The 17,188-nt window shown below is 48.1% G+C and overlaps 1 protein-coding gene across 6 annotated transcripts in view; it reads right to left on the bottom strand.

Annotated features, from left to right (window-relative positions):
- The window catches only part of TJP3 (tight junction protein 3), a 57,630-nt gene extending 40,685 nt beyond the window's left edge, over window positions 1–16,945 (bottom strand). Inside the window, exons 1-2 of one of the 6 annotated variants that reach the window (XM_053372293.1) lie at window positions 16,789–16,859; window positions 1,011–1,094 (exon numbers count right to left, since the gene is read on the bottom strand). In XM_053372293.1, coding sequence (XP_053228268.1) covers window positions 1,011–1,022 — 12 coding nt within the window. In that variant the 5' untranslated portion in view covers window positions 1,023–1,094; window positions 16,789–16,859. Of the gene's footprint in view, window positions 1–1,010; window positions 1,095–5,186; window positions 5,406–9,732; window positions 10,051–16,788 lie in introns of those variants that run through there. The other 5 variants (XM_053372296.1, XM_053372292.1, XM_053372297.1 and 2 more) reach the window with 5 other exon arrangements.
- Window positions 16,946–17,188: the final 243 nt, after the last annotated feature.

Below are 17,188 nucleotides of genomic sequence, written 5' to 3'. Positions count from 1 at the left end.
AGGTCCAGTCGTGGCCGACTCTGGGGTTGCGGCGCTCATCTCGCTTTACTGGCCCAGGGAGCCGGTGTACAGCATGACTAAGCCGCTTCTGGCGAACCAGAATCGCGCACGGAAACACCGTTCACCTTCCCACCAGAGTGGTGCCTATTTATCTACTTGCACTTTGACGTGATTTTGAACTGCTAGGTTGGCAGGAGCTGGGACCGAGCAATGGGAGCTCACCCCGTCGTGGGGATTCGAACCGCCAACCTTCTGATCGGCAAGTCCTAGGCTCTGTGGTTTAACCCACAGCGCCACCTGCGTCCCTTTGAGGGTCCCTTGCAACTCTATAATTCTATGATTTTCAGTTTCCTCACCTGCTCTGCCCTTTCCTTCGACTCTCCATTGCCAACTAACACTCACTACATTTATGCACATGTGGTGGAAGCGTAAGAGAATTTTGGGATAGCATATATAATGAAATTTTTAAAGATATTTAAATTCTCTTCTCCCAAAAAAAACCTGAGGCCTTCCTATTAGGAATTGCCGTATTTTTCGCTCTATAAGACGCACCAGACCACAAGACGCACCTAGTTTTTGGAGGAGGAAAACAAGAAAAAAAATATTCTGAATCTCAGAAGCCAGAAGAACAAGAGGGGTCGCTGTGCAGCGAAAGCAGCGATCCCTCTTGCTGTTCTGGCTTCTGGGATAGCTGCGCAGCCTGCATTCGCTCCATAAGGCGCAAATACATTTCCCCTTACTTTTTAGGAGGGAAAAAGTGAGTCTTATAGAGCAAAAAATACAGTATGTCCATGGAAATCAAGAGAAATCGTAGACCTCTTTTCATGAACGCAACCACAGCGGCTAGGATTTTAATAGCAAAGAATTGGAAAAGTGATAACATAACCCCACAAAAACCAACTGGCAAGCAAAAATGAGAGAATATTTACAACTTGCAAGGATGACAGGGAGATTAAGAGGAAACTCAGTACCAGAAAGTTAATAAAGACTGGACAATGTTTAAAGAATACCTTAAAAACCATTGTGACAACGGTCAACTCCTGGCAGACTTAGAATGAATCTTGAAATACAAAGAAAGTCTATAGCAGAATGTTCTTGATAAGAAATGGGGGAAAAATAATAGCAATAATGAACTGTGTGCAGATTAACAAAATGTAAAATAGTACAATGAGAAGAATCGGAAGTTCGTGTCGAAGGTGTGTTGCTGTTGTAATGTAGTTTGTATTACAAGTATTGTCTAAGTTAAAATGATGAGCTATGTGTAAATTGATGTTGATTGATGTTTAATGAAGATTAAATTTATAAAAAACCACCCACATACCCCCTTCCCTTAATCCATCGCCTATTATTATTTATATACCATCCTATACCCAGAGGTCTCAGGGCGGTTTGCAGAACAAAACCAATACACAAAACCACAAAATATATAATCAAAATAAAAACAGCAACCCAATACCCCGCCCCCTACTTCCGCAACCCTTCCTTTCTGCCGCAGAATTGTTTCGTTGGAAGGGGCCCGAGGGTCATCTAGGCTGACCCCGTGAAAATGGAGGAATCGTGTTGCCCTTGAGCTCAAGATTTCCCCCACAAAGTTGCTCTCACCCCTGGGGCCCCTGTTCGTGAGAGTTTCGTCCCAGCTGAACTGAGAACTCCATGCTCCTCATGGCAAGCGAGCCGCTGACATCTCGACGGCTCCCTTTCTCCTCCCCTGCCAACTTGGAATGTTTGGGGACATTCCGTGACCTCACAGAAGCACAAGCCAAACAGCGGCTAGAAGATCACAAGCGGCCTTTTTCTCCTGAAAAGGGATCAACAGGATCCCTCCAGGGCACACCGCAGCTCAGATACGATACAGTGGTACCCCTGGTTAAGTATTTAATTTGTTCCAGAGGTCCGTTCTTAACCTGAACCTGTTCTTAACCTGAAGCACCACTTTAGCTAACGGGGCCTCCTGCTGCTGCCAGAGCACGATTTCTGTTCTCATCCTGAAGCAAAGTTCTTAACCCGGGGTACTATTTCTGGGTTATTGGAGTCTGTAACCTGAGGAGTATGTAACCTGAAGCGTCTGTAACCCGAGGTATCACTGTACAATACAATAATCTTTATTGTCATTGTCCCATACAGAACAACGAAACTGAAAATCTACACCAGACATTCAGAAACCAACAAGCCTGCTATCCCAGCTATCCCAGCCTGGTTAGCCCTCTAAAAACTCTGATACCCCATAATTAAATACAATATACTCCCATAGAGACTACCTTAAAGGTAAAGGGACCCCTGACCATTAGGTCCAGTTGTGGCCGACTCTGGGGTTGCGGCGCTCTTCTCACTTTATTGGCCGAGGGAGCCGGTGTCATGTGGCCAGCATGACTAAGCCGCTTCTGGTGAACCAGAGAAGCGCACAGAAACGCCATTTACCTTCTCGCCGGAGTGGTACCTATTTATCTACTTGCACTTTGACGTGCTTTCGAACTGCTAGGTTGGCAGGAGCAGGGACTGAGCAACGGGAGCTCACCCCGTCGCGGGGATTCGAACCGCTGACCTTCCGATCGGCAAGTCCTAGGCTCTGTGGTTTAACCCCTAGAGACTACCTTACACTGTGTTTAAAACCAAAATCGCATTTGGATAGAAACTGTTTCTCAGGTGGCTAGTCCTGGTCTTTATAACCCTGAACCTTCTTCCAGAAGGCAGAAGCTGAAAGAGATCATTTCCGGGGTGCGCACTATCCTGCGCTATCTCTGCCGCTTTCTTATGGCGCCTGGAAGCGTAGATTTGATCCGAGGTGGGAAGAGTGCGCCCAATTCTTCTCTCCGCAGACTTTACAACCCTGGATAGCATTGTTTTTTCCCTTGCCGTGCAGCTCCCAAACCACACACACAGACCATACGTTAATACACTCTCCACAGTACAACGGTAAAATGCCATCAACAGGTCCTTTGAGAGATTGTTTTCCCGGAGGATTCTCAGAAAATATAACTTCTGCTGTGCTCTCTTCATCAGGTCTTTGGTGTTTTCTCCCCAGGTTAGGTCATCTCTCAACTCCATTCCCAGAAATTGAAATACCGAGACCTGTTCCACGCACTTCCCCTCAATAATAAGAGTTGTGTATTTATGGAAGTTGATGCACTGGGCACTGGGGAATAGCAGCTACCAGGTGAGGCGGCAAAGAGGGAAATCTTTCACTTGCTGCTCCTTTCTCAGCCAAACTCTAATAACTAAACGCCAGGCAGAATTTTATAGACTTCTATCATGTTGCTACCATAAAGAAGGCTGATCGCCGAAGAATGGATGCTTTTGAATTCTGGTGCTGGAGGAGACTCTTGAGAGTCCCATAGACTGCAAGAAGATCAAACCTCTCCATTCTGAAGGAAATCAGCCCTGAGTGCTCACTGGAAGGACAGATCCTGAAGCTGAGGCTCCAAGACTTTGGCCACCTCATGAGAAGAGAAGACTCCCTGGAAAAGACCCTGATGTTGGGAAAGATGGAGGGCGCAAGGAGAAGGGGACGACGGAGGACGAGATGGTGGGACAGTGTTCTCGAAGCTACCAGCATGAGTTTGACCCAACTGCGGGAGGCAGTGGAAGACAGGAGGGCCTGGCGTGCTCTGGTCCAGGGGGTCACGAAGAGGCGGACACGACTAAACGACTAAACAACAACAATCATGTTGCTCCTCACGCCCCTTTACTTTAAAACTAAATAGTCCCAAACCTCCCCTCGATCATCCGAGTCGCCTTTCCTGAACTTTTTCCAATGCCCGCTTTGAGGAGAGGTGACCAGAACCCAAATGCACCATAGATTTCTACAATTGCATTAACAACCACCACCACCACAACTTATTATTTATACCCGGCCCATCTGGCTGGGTTTCCCCAGCCACTCTGGGCGGCTCCCAGCAGAATAATAATAATAATAATAATAATAATAATAATAATAATAATATATTTATATCCCGCCTGCCCCAGCCGAAGCAGGGCTCAGAGCGGCTAACAACAGTAAAAATAACACAGTTTACATAAAATCACAATCCATTAATTGAAATACATTCTAAAATCAATTCATTCTAAATATTAAAAGCACAAGAGAACATCAAACACTAAAAACTTCCCTGAACAGGGCTGCCTTCAGATGTCTTCTAAAAGTCAGATAGTTGTTTATTTCCTTGACAACTGATGGGAGGGTGTTCCACAGGACGGGTGCCACCACTGAAAAGGCCCTCTGCCTGGTTCCCTGTCACCTCGCTTCTCGCAGGGAGGGAACCCCCAGAAGGCCCTCAGGAGATGGACCCAGGTGTCCGGGCCGGACAATGGGGGTGGAGACGCTCCTTCAGGGATACTGGGCCATTTAGGGCTTTCAAGGTCAGCACCAACCCTTTGAATTGTGCTTGGAAACGTCCTGGGAGCCAATGCAGGTCTTTCAGGACCGATGTTATGTGGTCTTGGCGGCCACTCCCAGTCCCCAGTCTGGCTGCCGCATTCTGGATTAGTTAAGGTTTCCGGGTCACCTTCAAAGGGAGCCCCACAGAGAGCGCATGGCAGTAGTCCAAGCGGGAGATAACCAGAGCATGCACCACTCTGGCCAGACAGTCTGCGGGCAGGGAGGGTCTCATCCTGCGTACCAGATGGAGCTGCCGTGGACACAGAACTGACCTGTGCCTCCATGGACAGCTGTGAGTCCAGAATGACCCCCAGGCTGCACACCTGGTCCTTCGGGGGCACAGTGACCCCATTCAGAACCAGGGAGTCCCCCACACCTGCCCGCCCCCTGTCCCCCCAAAACAGTCCTTCTGTCTTGTAAGGATTCAACCTTAAGCATAGATTTGTACGGCGGCCATAACGATGCCTTCATCGCGGGGGGTCAGACTAGATGACTCTAGGGGTCCCTTGCAACTCTACCATTCTATAAAATCGGCCCTTTTTATTTCCCTAAATGACGCCTAGCGTGGGATTTGCTGCTGGGAAAGAAAGCACTATCACGCGTGACTTGCAGGGCGCAAGCAAAACACTATCTGCCCCCTCCCCAAAATCAATGCAAGCCAATTTTTTATTTAAAGTGCCCCCTTTACTTCTAATTGGGGAAGGGAGCCGTTTACGCTTGCTTTTAAAAAGGAGCTTTTTTTACTAGCCCCAATTTATTTAATTTATTTTATTTTCCGCAGGGTATATAGGGTCTGTAATAATTGGCTTACCTCAGGTGGGGGTCTAAGGCGATAATGACGCCTTTAAATCTGCCACTCAGAAGCATGGAGGTATTTCGATAAGCGGATCAGCTCTTTCGGCTGAAAAAACGGGCTCTCTTTAAAGAAATAAATAACTGCCGGCAGGCAGATAAAGCATTCCAAGAAGTTTTGGAAGAAGTGGGGGGGGGGGAATAATTCGTGGTGAAATTAGGTCAAGGTGGCTGAATAAAGGAAGTGGCGAATGTTGCTGAAAGGGAGAGGAAGAGAAAGCGGGGGGGGGGGGAGAGGGGAGAGAGAGGGAGATAAAGAGAGAGAGGGAGGGAGGGAGAAAGAAAGAATGAAAGAAAGAAAGAAAGAAAGAAAGAAAGGGGAGAGAGAGGGAGAGAGAAAGAAAGAAAGAAAGAAAGAAAGAAAGAAAGAAAGAAAGAGAGGCAGAGAGGGAGGGAGGGAAAGAAAGAGAGAGAGAGAGAGAGAGAGAGAGAAAGGAAGGAAGGAAGGAAGGAAAGAAAGAAGGAAAGAGGAAGAAAGAGAGGGAGAGGGAGAGAGGGAGAGAAAGGGGGAAGGATTTTTAAAACATTTTAATGAAATGTTTAAAAAAGATTGTAAAATGTGTGGGTATGAAGGTAAAGAATCAAAATTCCAAATGGAGGTATTGAATAATGAGTATAAAAACCTGTCTAAAATGTACAAAATGTTGCTGGAGTGGCATACAAAAGATGAAGAGGTAAAAGTAGTAATGATACACTGGGCAAGAGACTTTGGTTACAATATACAGTATGATGATTGGATGAAATTATGGAATGAAAAGCTGAAATTTACGGCATGTACTGCGTTGAAAGAAAATGTAATGAAAATGTTTTACAGATGGTATATAACGCCAGTTAAACTGGCCAAAATGTATAAAACATGTAATAAGTGTTGGAAATGTAAAGAAAAAGAAGGTACTTTCTATCATATGTGGTGGGAGTGTAAAAAGGTGAAAGACTTCTGGGAAATGATATACAATGAATTGAAAAAGATGTTGAAATATACGTTCGTTAAAAAACCAGAAGCCTTTCTATTAGGAATGGTAGGAAATGAAATCAATAAGAGAGACTGTAAACTGTTTCAATATGCAATGACTGCCGCAAGGTTACTTCTGGCCCAAAGATGGAAACAGGAAGAAATTCCAACAGTGGAAGAATGGAGAAGGAAATTGACCAAATATGCAGAATTGGACAAATTGACTGGGAAGATTCGATACCAGAAAGACCAAACGTTTATTGAGGACTGGGGGAAATTTACAGAATATCTGAAAAATATATGTGATACACAGACAACGCTTGTTGGTTTTGAAGAGACTCTGTGAGATAGTAAGAAATACTGCAAAAAAGAGAGTAAGAGGAAAAGGAGTGGGGAAAGGCAATATCATGTTTAGAAATGCGTCAATAAATAGAAATTTTTCGAAAGATTGACAGAGAAACTGAGGGAAGTCAAAAATTGAAGCATGAGTGTAAAATAATTTGTTGACTGTATAAAACTTGTTTGGAAAATGAATAAAAATTATTTTAAAAAAAAGAGAAAGGGGGAAGGAAGGAAGGAAGGAAGGAAGGAAGGACAAAAGAAAGAAAGAGGGGGAAGAAAGAAAGAGGAAGAAAGAGAGGGGGGAAAGGAAGGAAGGAAGGAAGGAAGGAAGGAAGGAAGGAAGGAAGGAGAAAGAGAGAGAGAGAGGAAAAAGAGGGGGAAGAAAGAAAGAAAGAAAGAGTGAGAAAGAGGGGGGAAGAAAGAAAGAAAGAAAGAAAGAAAGAAAGAAAGAAAGAAAGAGGGATCTACGAAATACTTCGGCTGAGGGTTAAAAGGTAAGGTAAAGGGACCCCTGACCATGAGGTCCAGTCGTGGCCGACTCTGGGGTTGTGGCGCTCATCGCGCTTTATTGGCCGAGGGAGCCGGCGTACAGCTTCCGGTTAACTGCGGGCAAAAATATTATATGTGCCTGGCCTAACATCTTTCCATAAAAGAAATCCCTTCTTTGCCGGGGACTCGAAGGCAACCCCTTCCAACTCTTAACGATTCGCGCAGCTCGTAGTTAAACTATGGAACTCCCCGTCACAGGAGGCCGGAATGGTCCTCGACTTGGATGGCTTTAAAAGAGGGCGAGGGAAATTCACGGAGGAGGGGAGTCTGGCTTTCGGTGACCACTAGGCATGATGGCTATAGTCGGCTTCCCCGGTTGGAGGCAGCAAGGCTCCTGAACACCAGTTTCTGGACACAACGGAAGGGAGAGGGGATGTCTTGTTTGGGTCCAGATTACGGGTTTGCCATTGGGGTATCTGGGTGGTCTGTTCCACAGGTATCCTCTGATGCCCATGTGTAATTCTCCGGTTGCCGCCTTGCCCCTATACTGCCTGTTCTGACCGGCAGCTGTTCTCCAGCGTCTCAGGCAGAGAGAGGGGTCTCCCCCCCAAAAAAAATCACGTTCTTAACCAGGGAGGAGGATGCAACCTGCAACCTCCGGCGCTTGCAAACGCCGGCGCTCTACCCACTCAGCGACACTCCCCTTGTGCCTCTTGAAGTCCGTGCAACTGGAGGAGGCTCTCAAGCGCTCTCAAGGTTTCCTGAATCGCTCACCTGGAGGTAAAAGGTAAAGGGACCCCTGACCATTAGGTCCAGTCGTGGCCGACGCTGGGGTTGCGGCGCTCATCTCGCTTTATTGGCTGAGGGAGCCGGCGTGCAGCTTCCGGGTCGTGTGGCCAGCAGGACTGAGCCGCTTCTGGCGAACCAGAGCAGCGCACGAAAACACCATTTACCTTCCCGCCGGAGCGGTGCCTATTTATCTACTTGCGCTGGTGTGCTTTCGAACTGTTAGGTGGGCAGGAGCAGGGACCGAGCAACGGGAACTCACCCTGTCATTGCGGGGATTTGAACCTCCGACCTTCTGATCGGCAAATCCTAGGCGCTGTGGGACAAATGTAAGGGTAAAGGTAAAGGGACCCTTGACCATTAGGTCCAGTCGTGGCTGACTCTGTGGTTGCGGCGCTCATCTCGCTTTATTGGCAGAGGGAGCCGGCGTACAGCTTCCAGGTCATGTGGCCAGCAGGACTAAGCTGCTTCTGGCGAACCAGAGCAGTGCACGAAAACACCGTTTACATTCCCGCCGGAGCAGTACCTATTTATCTACTTGAACTGGTGTGCTTTCGAACTGCTAGGTTGGCAGGAGCAGGGACCGAGCAACGGGAGCTCACCCCGTCATTGCAGGGATTCGAACCGCCAACCTTCTGATCGGCAAGCCCTAGGCTCTGTGGTTTAACCCACGGCGCCACCCTTGTCCTCACCTGGAGAGCCAGGACAAAAATGGGTAAACAGCCGCTCTCACGGAAAGGCCAATCCCACATTCCTGGGACGTTTTGCCAGGCAGAAACTACAGGAAGTCCCCTTTGTTGTCCTAGTGAACCTGGAGTGGTTCATGCGTAGCCAACACCCAAACAGAGCTTCGCTCCTCTGCCCTTTCGAAACGGCAGGGTTAATATCGGGCCAAGAGGCCACATTTGGCAGTTTCTCCATGCCAGGAGACAAGACACACCTGTTGGAATACTGACTGTTTTACAAGGAAACCAGGTGGAAAGCTTCGGTTGCGGGGAGAGGTTGACTCCCAAACCGCAGTTTGTCCCACGAGAAAGAAACAACCTGATTTTTCCATCCTCAAAATCCAGGATCCCCCCACCCAAAAAACCCCACAACCCCAGTCCTCTTTACTCCATGGCAAAATGCACTCTGCACGCACCCAGAGACACAGCTTTCAAACTCCGTGTGCAAAAAGCTCAAGGCGCCCTGCATTAATCTAAACGCTCTAACCCGGAAAGAAAAGGGGTAGGTACCTCTGAGCATGTTCAGAGTCCCAGACCCTCACCCCCAAATTAACAACCCACCTGCCTATAGCTGCCGACGTTTTTTAAATTCCCTTATTCCAAATAGGATTTCTCGCGAGAAAAGGGGAAAGTTGACAAACGGCCATGAGATTAAGGCTGCACATTTAAAACACACACACCCCAGGGGGGAAATAATCTGGGGAACTGTAGCGTGCAGCTACACGCTACGGTTCCCAGGCTCCTGCCTTGAATGCAGCCCTTTCAATTAAACACGGCTCAGGTTACACGTTTCCCTCCGCAACCGCCTTGCCAGAAAAAAATATAGAAAACAAGAATGTCGTTAAGCTGGGCAGACAAACCTCCCCGTCTCCCGGCTCAGAGATAAGCCCGTATTTTTTTGCATGCTGGAAGTAGGTCGTGAGGTGAAGGCTAACACATAACGCAAAATCTACTTGCCTGAAATCGTACAGCCATGGTGCTTAGAGCCAGCTTGGGCCAAACATCTTTGCCAGGTGGGAAACAGGTGTGCTCACCTGTCCGCAGCCCCGAAGAGGTTTGCCCAGGCCCGACCGAAGGCAGGCTTCCAGAATATATATATTTATATTCCAGGTTCTCCCCCCCCCCGGCCTGTCGGCTCTGGTTTTCCTTCCTCTTCCGCACCCCGGCCCCACCTCTTTCAGAGCACAGGTGTACCCTCCCCAAAGACACACCTAGATTCCAGGTGGAGCCAGAACTCTCCAGTTCCCTCGCCGGCTGGCAGAGGCCCCCGAGGAAATTCGCTCAGTGCAGAGAAACTTCAAAAACAGGGAATTCTCGGCCGCCTCTCGCAAAGAAAACATCTCCCAAGATCTGCCTCTGGCCGGCTCGCGACGGACCGGGGTTTCCGATAACCACAAGGACACTGAGAAAGCAACAAAGGCTGAAATATTATCCGGGGCCGGACACCGGAAGCGGCCTTATCTGGAGTCGGCTCCCTCTCTCTCTGTGTTGTCGCCAGCACGGGCTGGCAGCTGCCGGCCAGAATTTTGGAGGTCTTCCCTCCCGCTGCCAAGTAGCGGAATCGAGGCCGGGAGATTTTGCAGGATGGAGCTACGAAAATAAATAAGGCTGGACCGGGAGAGGCCGGCTGCTGTCGGGCTGGACTGCTGCAATGCTCTCTTTGCGGGGCTCGATAGGGCAGGATGCTGCAGCACGATTGCCGAGGGCAATCCTAGAATTGTAGAGGGGGAAAGGGACCCTGGAAGTCATCTAGTCCAACCCCTTACAATACAGGAATATGCACGTGGACTTGGGTCTAAGAGCGTAACCCCCAACTTGGTGCTCTCTACGCGTCTCGGACTACAACGCCCATCGTCCACTGCTGGCTTAGTGGTGGACGATGGGCGTTGTAGTCCGAAAGCTGGAAACCGGTCAGCTGGGGGGGGGGGTTATTGTTTTGTTTGTTATTATGCTATGTATTTTTGTGTGTTTTATATTGCAAGCCTACCCAGACATGCGGAACGTAGGCGTGTGTTTTTTCATCCGCTTATTAGCTTATCCTCGATTTTATTTTCTGAACGTTTTAAGCTGCTTTTTTAAAATATATAGTTTCCCTGCTTTATTCTTCTTTGAGGTTCCGTTGCAACCAAGCAGAATAGAACCCTTGCAAAACAAAAGAATAAAATAAATTTTAAAAACACGTAGACTTGGGTCTAAGAGTGCAGCCCCCAACTTGGTGCCCTCTAGGCGTCTTAAAGTACAATGCCCATCGTCCACTGCTAGCTTAGCGGTGGACGATGGGAGTTGTAGCCCGAAAGCTGGAAACTGGTCGGCTGGGGGGATATTGTTTTGTTTGTTGTTATGCTGTGTATTTTTGCGTGTTTTATATTGCAAACCGCCTTGTGGATCCTCGGATGAAGGGTGTATAGAAATGTTATTATCAATAATAATAAAATCCAAAACCTGCGCCAGCGCAGGCTTATGGGAGTTATAGGAGCAGGTAAACAGTGGCTCCGTGCAGCAGTTTTATTCTCATAAGCCTGAAAATCCAGGGTTTACCTTCGCCCCTCAATCGTCTATCCCTCTTTCCCTATCTACCTTTGGCCAGTCGTATTCCACTTCTCTCAGTGGCAAATATTGACAGGCGGCTGTGAAAGGGGAAATCTAGATTATTTGAGGTTAGCGAACTCAAACAGACACAAAAACCGGTGGTTGGTCAACAGCGGACCGGGGCAGATGGGTTAGGAAAATCCCACAGGATCTTACAAATCCATTTCTCGGAGCTCAGAATTGCAGCTAGATCGCAAACAAACAAAGGACTGGCTCAGAAATTGACCCCTTTGGCTTAACCTCTTAGGCTCTGCTGCCTTCATTTCAACTCTGGCGGTAGCGTCCCTCTCCATTTACAGATTTGCAAGGTCCTCGGGGCAGAGATCTTAAAAAGCCAGCTCTCCGGAACACCTCGGGGGAAGCATTTCCCCCCAGAATGCACATGCGACTGAACCTTGCTCAGATGGCTTGCTTCTTTAAAAGAAAAATCGGACAATTTCACATTGTCCCATGCTAGGCCACGCAAAGCTGGACTGGATGAATCCCAAGCCGGAATTAAGATTGGCAGAAGAAATATCAACAACCTCAGATCTGCAGATGACACAACTTTGATGGCAGAAAGTGAGGAGGAATTACAGAACCTTTTAATGAGGGTGAAAGAGGAGAGCGCAAAATATGGTCTGAGGCTCAACATCAAAAAAACGAAGATCATGGCCACTGGTCCCATCACCTCCTGGCAAATAGAAGGGGAAGAAATGGAGGCAGTGAGAGATTTTACTTTCTTGGGCTCCATGATCACTGCAGATGGTGACAGCAGTCACAAAATTAAAAGACGCCTGCTTCTTGGGAGAAAAGCGATGGCAGCATCTTAAAAAGCAGAGACATCACCTTGCTAACAAAGGTCCGTATAGTCAAAGCTCTGGTTTTCCCAGTAGTGATGTATGGAAGTGAGAGCTGATCGCCGGAGAATGGATGCTTTTGAATTGTGGTGCTGGAGGAGACTCTTGAGAGTCCCATGGACTGCAAGAAGATCAAACCTCTCCATTCTGAAGGAAATCAGCCCTGAGTGCTCACTGGAAGGACAGATCCTGAAGCTGAGGCTCCAAGACTTTGGCCACCTCATGAGAAGAGAAGACTCCCTGGAAAAGACCCTGATGTTGGGAAAGATGGAGGGCACAAGGAGAAGGGGACGACGGAGGACGAGATGGTGGGACAGTGTTCTCGAAGCTACCAGCATGAGTTTGACCAAACTGCGGGAGGCAGTGGAAGACAGGAGTGCCTGGCATGCTCTGGTCCAGGGGGTCACAAAGAGGCGGACACGACTAAACAACAACAGGCCGCACAGGAAGGTTTGAGAGTTTTGGTGTTTTAATATTTTGTTGGAAGCCACCCAGAGTGGCTGGGGCAACCCAGATGGGCAGTGTATAAATAGTAAGAATTATCCACGGGACCTGAAGCAGATTGTCTATATTGCAAAGCGCTTATGTTTTTTCAAAACTGCAGCGCAAGTAGACGGCTTGACCATCCATTCAGCACCCCCTCATCAAAAACCTGAAATCTGTTGAGAGATGAATGGGAGGCCTTTCGTGGACTATTTAAAAATATCTATATGAAATCATAACTGTTTATGTCTGCTACGACCGCAGCCAGGAGGATATACGCTCAGGAATTGAAAGAAGACTCTCATCCCATTGGCAAAGCTTACAGGAGTAATAAGGAACCAAAAGCGAGGGAAACTTTATAAAAGACTGGGGGAAATTTGTGGATTATTTGAAATGCTATTGTACAGTACACATGTAAATATATTAGCAGGATTAACTTAATCAAAACAGTTAAAATTAATGTTTAAAGACAACAACAACAATTTATTTATACCCAGCCCATCGGCCTGGATTGCTCCCACCTCTCTGGGCGGTTTCCAACCCAAATAAAAACATCAAGCATTAACAGTAAAAATCTGATCCAATATAAAGAGTCACAGTAACTTTCAAATAAACAACTCATATCAAACAAAGCAACATTCAACAATCCATCAGAACCTAATAGTAAACGCTAAAATTAAATACTGTATCAGCAAATAATAATTAAACAGTTTACAGTTTAGACTGTAATCGATGAAAGATACGGTAACTATTAATCGGAGTAGTGGAAGAGATACAATGTAAGAAACTGCAAAAGAAGTCAAAATATATACATAAATTTGTTGGGAAAGATTGGGTTGTCTTTATGTCAAAAGTATTACATTGGAAAAGTGAAAAATAAAATTTATAATAAATATACAGTGGTACCTCGGGTTAAGTACTTAATTCGTTCCAGAGGTCCGTTCTTTACCTGAAACTGTTCTTAACCTGAAGCACCACTTTAGCTAATGGAGCCTCCTGCTGCCGCTGCACAATTTCTGTTCTCATCCTGAAGCAAAGTTCTTAATCTGAAGCACAATTTCTGGGTTAGCGGGGTCTGTAACCTGAAGCGTATGTAACCTGAAGCGTATGTAACCCAAGGTACCACTGTATATGAAATCAGGGGTCAGATTTGAGATAAGAGGCGGCTTAGTTTGGTCAGAATCAAGTACAGTGGTACCTCGGACGTCGAACGGAATCCGTTCCAGAAGTCTGTTCAACTTCCAAAACGTTCGGAAACCAAGGCGCAGCTTCCGATTGGCTGCAGGAAGCTCCTGCAGCCAATCGGAAGCCGCGACGGACGTTCGGCTTCCAAAAGAACGTTCGCAAACCGGAACACTCACTTCCAGGTTTGCGGAGTTCGGGAGCCAAAACGTTCTGACTCGCAAGGTGTTCAGAATCCAAGGTACGGCTGTATACACTTCCACTGTTAATGCTAAATATATGATGTTTAGTAAGCGAGCCACCATAGCCGCTAGAGGGCTGTGAAAATTTGTGTCCTGGGTTTCTTAGACTCTTACTATCTGAAACCCAAGGAGCACATAGGTTGACAAATCTGAAATCCATTGGCGTTATTTCCAGCTCTCCTGCAAAACTACGGGCAGTTGTCCCCTTGGCAGACCAACTCAGTGTTGCACAGTTATAAATGAAAGAGGCTGATTTCAATATGAAGCTGCCTTATGTTGAGTTATTCATCACGAGTAGGCAAACTAAGGCCCAGGCGCCGGATCCGGCCCAATTGCCTTCTAAATCTGGCCCGTGGACGGTCCGGGAATTAGCATGTTTTTACATGTGGAATAGGGATGTGGGTGGCGCTGTGGGTTAAAGCACAGAGCCTAGGGCTTGCCGATCAGAAGGTCGGCGGTTCGAATCCCCGCCATGACGGAGTGAGCTCCCGTTGCTCGGTCCCTGCTCCTGCCAACCTAGCAGTTCGAAAGCACCTCAAAGTGCAAGTAGATAAATAGGTACCACTCCGGCGGGAAGGTCAATGGCGTTTCCGTGCGCTGCTCTGGTTCGCCAGAAGTGGATTAGTCATGCTGGCCACATGACCCAGAAGCTGTCTACGGACAAACACCGGCTCCCTCGGCCTATAGAGCGAGATGAGTGCCGCAACCCCAGAGTCGGCCACGACTGGACCTAATGGTCAGGGGTCCCTTTACCTTTACATGAGTAGAATGTGCCCTTTTATTTAAAATGCATCTCAGGGTTATTTGTGGGGCCTGCCTGGTATTTTTACATGAGTAGAATGTGTGTTTTTATTTAAAATGCATCTCTGGGTTATTTGTGGGGCATAGGAAGTCGTTCATTATTTTTTTTCCAAAATATAGTCTGGCCCCCCACAAGGCCTGCGGGACAGTGGACCAGCCCCCTGCTGAAAAAGTTTGCTGACCCCTGCAGTGTTAATCTATGAGCGCTGTATTACTACTGCCTCTGACTGGCAGTGGATGGGGGCAATTTTCAGAACCATCTGCAGCTGAGAGAGGGGATTGAACCTATCACATTCTGCATGCCAAACAGCTGAGCTGTGACCCTTGTCAGAATGGCTGTGTTGGGGCTTTGCTAGGAGTAGAGGAAAACACCCCCAAAACAGCAGCAACAAACGCTTTTTATTTATCTGATATGTTTATGATTTTAATGGATTGCATCCAGCATTAATTCAACTCACAGAATACATGAACGGGTCTCAATTAGCAACACATGCCCCTTCATTTCAGTGGGTCTACTTTGAGTACACAGGTGGCGCTGTGGGTAAACCACAGAGCCTAGGACTTGACAATCAGAAGGTCAGCGGTTCAAATCCCAGTGATTGGGTGAGCTCCCGTTGCTCGGTCCCAGCTCCTGCCAACCTAGCAGTTCGAAAGCACATCAAAAGTGCAAGTAGATAAATAGGTACCACTCCAGCAGGAACGTAAATGGCGTTTCTGTGCGCTGCTCTGGTTCACCAGAAGCGGCTTAGTCCTGCTGGCCACATGACCCGGAAGCTGTACGCCGGCTCCCTCGGCCAATAAAGCGAGATGAGCGCCGCAACCCCAGAGTCGTTTGCGACTGGACCTAATGGTCAGGGGTCCCTTTACCTTTACCTTTTTACTTTGAGTACAGCTCAGCTTGGATGCAACGGTTCTGCTTTGAGTAATAACTTCATTTGATTCAGCCCTATATTTACTGTGGAAAGCTTTTGAGGGGGCGATCGCCGCAAAATCCCGGACATTTGCTTACACACGGAAAAATGTGATAAATATCTTGAGTTTCTCAGATATTAAAAGAGGGGGGAGAACCAATGATATGCCACCCTCAGCTGCTTGCAGGGGGCTAAAAGTAGGACAGAAATGCAATACAAAAATACAAGGGGACGCACATAAAGTATACCTCTGTTTAGTTTCCAGAGAAGCGAAGTTTCTCATAAAGGCCACGAAGATTTTATAATGCAGCCATACATTTAACTGAATTGCCTTCGGGCCTTTGAGGGAGAGGCAAGGTGTGTCTTCAAACAACAACAAGGATGAAGAAATTCGTGCGACTCAGCACAGACTCTCTGCCTACTCAGGAGTCAGCCCCACTGGGCCCAATAGGGCTTCTCGCTGACTCCCAGGTAAGTGAGGCTTGCCGGCGGCCGGGTGACTTTAAATGAGGTCACTGGGATTATTTCGATTTTGGCAGCCTTGCCAAAAAGAAAATATCTACTTCGCCTCTGGCTGCCTGGGCGCTTTAGGCAAAGATCCACGGTTGAAGAAACACATTTGCGAATTTAAGAAGGGAGAGAGGGCTGAGAAGGAGGGGAGGAATCGAAAACAGGAGCCACGTGCAGGAAACCAGGAAGTCGCCTTTGCTACGCAGACACCTTTCCCACCGCCGGATAGGGTTTGCCTTCCCTGTAAGTGCTACTCAGAGTAAACCCAGCGAAAGTCATGGCCCCCCCGCTTCCCCATGCACCCCAGCGCGTCTAGAAACTTTGTTGGAGGCAAGTCAGGACAGGAAACTTGCGCTCCGCTACTCGGAGTAAGTCCCGAGTAGGGGGACGCCTACACTCCGAGGTACCAGAACGAACGCCCTCAAAAAAACAAAACACAAAACTTGCAAGAGACTCAGTCCACCTGTAGGGCCCTTTGGTGGATCGGGGCGTGGAGCGGGCACCGGGATCGGGGCCCTGGGAAGCAATCCCGGGGTGGGGGCTCTCTTCCTTTCCGAGGGGGGGGCGCAAACAGCGTCCCCTCCCTTCAGCCACCTGAGCTCTCCAAAGAAGGCGTGCGCCCAGGGCGCAAAGTCGCTTTCTGGAGAGGTGGATTTGGGTAGGGAGGTGGGGGCGCACCCTGCTGCCCCCCCGCGCGCCCCAACACTAACCTGCCGGGCTTGGGGGCTCCTCAGCGACGGCTCTGGGGCGCAGGAGCCCCAACGAAGCGCGGGGTGATCCGGAGCGCAGACTTTCCTCCTCCTCCTCCTCGCCTCTTGTTTCTTTCCTTCCTTCCTGCAAGCCGGGCGGGCAGGTGTGATGCCTTTTGCCCAGGAATGCGGCAGAGCCGCTTGCCTTTAACCCCTTCCGTTCAGGCCCAGGGAGAGCGCCAAGCCTCGTTAAAAGGAGTCCGGCCGCTGGTCCATCTATAGCTCCGTATTGCCTTCACGGACTGGCAGCGTCTTTTCGGGGGGCTTACAGCCGAGGGAGAAAAGCAATGACAAACCTAGACAGCATCTTAAAAAGTAGAGACATCTCCTTGCCAACAAAGGTCCATCTAGTTAAAGCTCT

This window comes from Podarcis raffonei, chromosome 18 (assembly GCF_027172205.1).
Source record: "Podarcis raffonei isolate rPodRaf1 chromosome 18, rPodRaf1.pri, whole genome shotgun sequence".
Classification (NCBI taxonomy): domain Eukaryota; kingdom Metazoa; phylum Chordata; class Lepidosauria; order Squamata; family Lacertidae; genus Podarcis; species Podarcis raffonei.
Note: the sequence above shows the minus strand (reverse complement) of the source record. Positions and strands in the feature narration are given on the sequence as shown.